We start from the raw sequence: 7,127 nt of genomic DNA, 5'->3' as shown, positions 1-7,127 counted from the left end.
CGCCCGTGAGTACCCACACTGCGCACACTCCACTGCACTGCCTGCCAGTCCACGCACACACTCACACACTCTCTCACTTTCACACACACTCACTCCCTCACGGACACTCTCTGTCACTCTCACACACATTTACACTCTCACAGACACACACTCTCTCACCAACTCTCACTCACACACAGGCAGCAATATCCAGGTCAACTCTGACTCCTGAAGGCTGTGTGGATGTCCGGGTCTCATTCCAAACAATCCTTGTTTGACACCAACATGTTACCCAGCATGCTTCACTCATGGCAAGTGCAGTTGTCCCCAGCCTTTGTACACTTAAAAACCTGCCAGACCTGTCCATCATTTGTAGATTCCATGAGGAATGGCTAATCCCCCCTCCCGCCTCACCTCCAAAGCACCCCAGTGTTGTCTCACATCTGTGCTGTGATATTCCTGCAGGTGATCGCAGCCACTTCTTGTGTGGCTCTGTGGATACCACGGTCGTCCATGTTTACAGACTTCACTGCATCCATGTAAGTGTAACTTCTAACACAAATACACACATGTATTTTGTGTATGTGTGTATTGCCCCTCTGCTTTTCTCTCTGAGCCAGCCCCATGGCATCATGAGTCTCAACCCTACACCGATCAGCCATAACATTATGACCACTGACAGGTGAAGTGAATATCACTGATAATCTCGTTATCATGGCACCTGTCAGTGGGTGGGATTTATTAGGCAGCAAGTGAACATTTTGTCCTCGAAGTTGATGTGTTAGAAGCAGGAAAATTGGGCAAGCGTAAGGATCTGAGCTAGAGGTCTTCACGGGTCCAAAAATGTGCGCCCGAACCCAAAGAGACCCGGAAATGTGCTATCCAGAATCGACCCATACCCGTCTATTATTTGAAAGTTTGGACCCAGACCCATGCAGAACCGAGAAATGCCATAAATGTGCTACCCGGAACCGAATCAGACCCGTCTATTATTTGAAATCTGGACCCGGACCCGGCCAGAACAGACAGACCCGATTGAACACGATCGGCACAGATCCCACAGCTAATCGCTATTAACAAGTTCATTTACAATTGTGAAAATAAAACTTTGTGGTTACCTAATGTAACGTTAGTAGCTTCTCTCCTGTACCGGACCGTGACGCAATCCATCCTCCTCGCCAAGAAAGTTGGTAAAATAACATCCATGTTGCTCCTCTTGCTGATTGAAAGAGCATTTATAATCCACTCATTATTTCAGCTTCAAAAGTCCACTTACTGTCACGGTGGCGGATGACAAATGCGAGTTTGCAGCTTTGCAGTTTTTTTGTGTCTCGCACGATAACTTCCACTGTTTGCCCTTTTGAACTATAATAACGATGCTGTTCAGTGCCACGGCTGCTGACATTAGCATCACTAATCTGCTGTCCTCTGTGCTCTGAGACGTGTCTGACTGTAGTTTTTAGATTTACAAAGCTAACGAACTCCAACCGCGATATCACAAAAATCGTGCCAACGCCCATAATGCACTTCGGTTTACATCATCTGTCTAACACCGATATGGCGGAATAAGTCCCGCCTTCTAAATAAAAGAGCCAATCATAAATTAGTAAAGTCATCACGTCACTCAGGTATCACACACAATATTAAATAGACCTGGGACCCGAAGTACAAGGATGGGACCCGACCCAGACCCGGCTGGCCGTTTAAAATATGGACCCGAACCCATAGGGTCCCGGGTCCTCGGGTTTGGGTGGACCCGTGAAGACCTCTAATATGAGCGACTTTGACAAGGGCCAAATAGTGATGGCTAGACGACTGGGTCAGAGCATCTCCAAAACTGCAGCTCTTGTGGGGTGTTCCCGGTCTGCAGTGGTCAGTACCTATCAAAAGTGGTCCAAGGAAGGAAAAGCGGTGAACCGACGACAGGGTCATGGGCAGCCAAGGCTCATTGATGCACGTGGGGAGCGAAGGCTGGCCTGTGTGGTCCGATCCAACAGACGAGCTACTGTAGCTCAAATTGCTGAAAAAGTGAATGCTGGTTCTGATAGAAAGGTGTCAGAACACACAGTGCATCACAGTTTGTTGCGTATGGGGCTGCGTAGCCGCAGACCAGTCAGGGTGCCCATGCTGACCCCTGTCCACTGCCGAAAGCGCCTGCAATGGGCACGTGAGCATCAGAACTGGACTACAGAGCAATGGAAGAAGGTGGCACGGTCTGATGAATCACGAGTTCAAGGTGTTGACTTGGCCTCCAAATTCCCCAGATCTCAATCCAATCGAGCATCTGTGGGATGTGCTGGACAAATAAGTCCGATCCATGGAGGCCCCACCTCGCAACTTACAGGACTTAAAGGATCTGTTGCTAACGTCTTGGTGCCAGATACCACAGCACAACTTCAGAGGTCTAGTGGAGTCCATGCCTCGACGGGGACCTACACAATATTAGGCAGGTGGTCATAATGTTATGGCTGATCGGTGTACACTCACCTAAAGGATTATTAGGAACACCTGTTCAATTTCTCATTAATGCAATTATCTAACCAACCAATCACATGGCAGTTGCTTCAATGCATTTAGGGGTGTGGTCCTGGTCAAGACAATCTCCTGAACTCCAAACTGAATGTCTGAATGGGAAAGAAAGGTGATTTAAGCAATTTTGAGCGTGGCATGGTTGTTGGTGCCAGATGGGCCGGTCTGAGTATTTCACAATCTGCTCAGTTACTGGGATTTTCACGCACAACCATTTCTAGGGTTTACAAAGAATGGTGTGAAAAGGGAAAAACATCCAGTATGCGGCAGTCCTGTGGGCGAAAATGCCTTGTTGATGCTACAGGTCAGAGGAGAATGGGCCGTCTGATTCAAGCTGATAGAAGAGCAACTTTGACTGAAATAACCACTAGTTACAACCGAGGTATGCAGCAAAGCATTTGTGAAGCCACAACACGTACAACCTTGAGGCGGATGGGCTACAACAGCAGAAGACCCCACCGGGTCCAGTTGAAGACTGGAAAAATGTTGCCTGGTCTGATGAGTCTCGATTTCTGTTGAGACATTCAGATGGTAGAGTCAGAATTTGGCGTAAACAGAATGAGAACATGGATCCATCATGCCTTGTTACCACTGTGCAGGCTGGTGGTGGTGGTGTAATGGTGTGGGGGATGTTTTCTTGGCACACTTTAGGCCCCTTAGTGCCAATTGGGCATCGTTTAAATGCCACGGCCTACCTGAGCATTGTTTCTGACCATGTCCATCCCTTTATGACCACCATGTACCCATCCTCTGATGGCTACTTCCAGCAGGAAGTCACAAAGGTTGAATCATTTCAAATTGGTTTCTTGAACATGACAATGAGTTCACTGTACTAAACTGGCCCCCACAGTCACCAGATCTCAACCCAATAGAGCATCTTTGGGATGTGGTGGAACGGGAGCTTCGTGCCCTGGATGTGCATCCCACAAATCTCCATCAACTGCAAGATGCTATCCTATCAATATGGGCCAACATTTCTAAAGAATGCTTTCAGCACCTTGTTGAATCAATGCCACGTAGAATTAAGGCAGTTCTGAAGGCGTAAGGGGGTCAAACACAGTATTAGTATGGTGTTCCTAATAATCCTTTAGGTGAGTGTATATGTGCCTCAACAGGGTTTTATGAGATTTATTTTTTGAGACTGAGCACAAACTGAGCCTGCTGGCAGAACCCAGGGTCTGCCCAAACAAATGGAATTCTCACACATAAAACTCTTCTGTTCTGTCCCTCTCTTACTCTCTTTCTCTCCCTCACTCCCCCCCTCTCTTTTTGCTCTCTGTATCTCCTTATTGTCTTACTCCTGCTTTCTCTTTATGTCACTGTCTCTCGGCGCCTCAATTCTGTCTCGATCGCTGTATCTCTCTCTCTCTCTCTCTCTCTCTCTCGCTCCCATCCTTTCTCACAGGTCTTCTTTCTCTCCATCTCCTTCTTAGCTACTTCACTATCTGCCTGCACAAGTTCCTGGTGATGATGGTGGAGGAGTATGGGGGAGACGAGGCTTTTGTAAGGCGGCTGCGGGACATCCCGCTGCGGGTCAGCACGGGGCCCTGCTGCTGCTGCTGCCTCTGCCTGCCGCCCCTGGATGTCAACATGTCAGTCTGAAGGCTGTGAGAGAGGGGGGAAGAGGGAGGAGAGAGTAAGGGAGGGGAAAAGGGAGGCAAGTGAGGGGGAGAGGAAGGGGAGAGGGATGAAGGATGGGTAAGGGGCAAGGGACAGAGCAGGAGGATGGGGAGCGAGGAGGAAGGGGATAATAATAATTAACCCAACCATAGGGATGGGTTTCTTTTTAAGTCATACCCAATTTGCTCTTACCTTAAGTTAAACAGACTGATATCTGAGTTAAACAGACGACATGCAACTCTGACCTTAATGAATGTCAAAGTGGACTGTACATACACAACACTGACCCTCACCATAAAACATATGTAATAATAATCTCAACAACACCCCCCTCCTTTTGGGAACAGCTTCACAGTTATACAGGAGACGTCAGCAGGGCTGTGTTGACACACCTGTGTGTCTGGCTGTGACAGGAGGACCCTGACCCTGCTGAAGTGGGGCACCCTGCAGGCCGCCTTACTCCGGCCTGTCCTCATGTTCTTCGCCACCGTGCTGTGGACCAATGGCACCTACCAACAGGGCAGGGTGAGTCCCGGAGGCTGACTGTGGGGGGTTTGCGAGCTGTTGTCATCTCTGCAGGTTTCACTGTGCGGTTAATGGACTGCTTATTGGGTTCGTGCGTGAGTGTGTGTGTGTGTATGTGTGCACGTGTGGTTTTGGTTTTGTGTTTGTGTGTGCACCATGGCCGTGTCACTGCCGGCTGCCCTGGTACCATGGTTCTGGGAAGCACCTTCAGCCGAGTTCCCTCTGATTGCAGATGGAGGTGAGTGGGGCGTTCCTGTGGATCACTGTGCTCTCCGTGGCCGCCTTCCTCCTCTCCCTGTGGCCCATCGCCATCCTCTTCACCCAGGCCAGGACCAACCTCGCCCAGCACAACATCGGAGCCAAATTCGCATTGAATCAGGTAAGTCTTACAGTCCGCGTCCGACCCTGGCCACTGAACAGCAGGCCATTCTCACATGGGGGTGCCGTGACCAGACTCTGTTCTTGTCGGAGCCATCACAGCCATCAGACCCACTTCCCTCCAGGTGGTTTAACATTGACAGAAACCAACAAATTGTCGCCCGCAGCTCGTGAAAGACAACACTGCATTGCTTTATGTTCCTCATCAGTAAAGCAAAGAGGCTAGTTAAATAACTGAGGGAGCTCCAGCTAGAATGAAAATCGGAAAGACACAGCAGCCACTCTGGTAACGGAGCCCAAGAACCCGGTCCGTTGCACAGAGGTGTGCGCTACTGAGCATGTGCAAGTTTGTCCATTCAGCAGAACCAAAGACCTGCGCAGCCTTTAGCTTGCAGTCCTTGTCTGTGCAGAGCAGCCCTGTGTCTCTCTCTTCCCCCTCTCTCTTTGTCTCCCCTCTCTCTCTGCGCAGTGTGTGGTGATACTCAGCCAGGCCCAAGGAGGCATCATCAGTCTGCTAGTGGCCACAGGAACTATCATCTGCGCCCCCCCCTTCTCCGCCCGCGCCCGAGGAGCATGCAAGTGTCTCGTTCTCTTCCTTCTTTTCTGCTTGTGAGACAACTCCACCCCCCACCCAGCTTTCTGGGCCTGGGCTCTCGGTGAAGCATCACAGCTGTACAGTACAGCACCCTGGTGCACTTGCCACAGCTGCCCTTGGGGAAAAAGCAATATATATTTTTAAATATATAAATATAACATAAAAATTGAACAAAATATCAACAGATGTTGGAGGTTCCACTCTGATTCCTAGTTTGCACATCTAATGCATTGCAGAACTGTTCACTGTAAGTTTAAACTTTCTCTCTTCCACTCCCTCCCTCCCTTTCGGTCTGTCCCCGTTCTTTCTCCCTCCCAGTTATGCACCAGCAGTTGATGGTCATGGAGATGTTCTTGCTGATCATCACATCCCGCTGCTACTACCGCCGACGCTACAGTGACCCTGAGCCGGACATGGGGCTCCCCGACCCCTTCGACCAGCAAGACGCCCCAAAGAGCCTCGGCAATGGGGACACCGCGGCCTCAGGAGGACCCCTGGTCACAGCACCGCAGTGGGTGTGACAACTGGATAGTCACACTGACTTTCAAAATGTTTTTTTGTCCATTCCCTGATTGGTCAGTTATGTGCTTGCTGCATTTATGGTGACATGGTTCTTACCAGAGTAAATTCTGTAACAACCCCCCCGACACCGAAAAAAAAAAAGAAGTGTATAGATTAATCCCTTTCACAACATATATATTTGTAATTTGTGAACTCAGCCTCCATTCATGTGGCTTAAGGATGCAATGTTCTATACCTAAGAATTACAAAGCTTTAAGCTGCATTATGAGTGTAAAAAATGAAGTCCCAGGAAGACATTTGCCATGATGAATGAACAAAAGAAATATATAAAGAATTAAATAAAGAAAGAGAAGGAAAGAAAAAGACAAACAGAAAGAATGATGATTAAGTATCTGTCCTCTTTGTCTGGTTTCACCTCCAGGCTGTAAACTTTAATATCTTGTCAGTTGCTGGATTTATTTACTCTGAGTCTAAATAAAGCTTTTTTTCTTCTCCCCCCACTGCAGAATTTCATTAGACTAAACTGTTAAAACACTTAAATACCCCAGATTCCTACTGACACTCATTCTATAAACCGAGAAGAAAAATGTAATCGTGAAAAGCAGTTTCATTTTCCAATCGTGTATACGCCAACAATCAATCCTATAACAAATCCCAAAGTTCAGATTAGCTGAAGTTAAGGAGGCAGTTGAATTATTGAGAGGTGAGCTGGAACAAAAAAACAATGAGAGGGAGGCCCAAGGGACCAGGACAGAGAACCACTGCTCTAAACTGTCCCTTTAATCCAGGGGTTCCCAATGTCTGGTGATGGAGGGCCAATTTCCGGTGGTTGCATGGGATGGGGGGCCACAGTAGAAAATGAACCACAGATGAAAACGAAATATGTGACAGATCATACCTATGCATTTCTGTTGACCCGTTTCCCTCACACACAAAGCCTGCTGCTGGGTTGCCTAGAGACAGGGCCGGTGCCCTCTGG

At 48.5% G+C, this 7,127-nt stretch overlaps 1 protein-coding gene across 1 annotated transcript in view; it reads left to right on the top strand.

Annotated features, from left to right (window-relative positions):
* LOC136760035 (organic solute transporter subunit alpha-like) overlaps positions 1-6,760 on the top strand; it is an 8,274-nt gene extending 1,514 nt beyond the window's left edge. Inside the window, exons 3-8 of the mRNA XM_066715268.1 lie at positions 1-5; positions 445-518; positions 3,942-4,100; positions 4,542-4,653; positions 4,886-5,032; positions 5,501-6,760. The exon at positions 1-5 is cut by the window's left edge and continues 150 nt beyond it. Coding sequence (XP_066571365.1) covers positions 1-5; positions 445-518; positions 3,942-4,100; positions 4,542-4,653; positions 4,886-5,032; positions 5,501-5,644 — 641 coding nt within the window. The 3' untranslated portion in view covers positions 5,645-6,760. The remainder of the gene's footprint in view (positions 6-444; positions 519-3,941; positions 4,101-4,541; positions 4,654-4,885; positions 5,033-5,500) is intronic.
* The last annotated feature ends 367 nt before the right edge of the window (positions 6,761-7,127 follow it).

This window comes from Amia ocellicauda, chromosome 10 (genome assembly GCF_036373705.1).
Source record: "Amia ocellicauda isolate fAmiCal2 chromosome 10, fAmiCal2.hap1, whole genome shotgun sequence".
Taxonomy (NCBI): Eukaryota; Metazoa; Chordata; class Actinopteri; order Amiiformes; family Amiidae; genus Amia; species Amia ocellicauda.
Note: the sequence above shows the minus strand (reverse complement) of the source record. Positions and strands in the feature narration are given on the sequence as shown.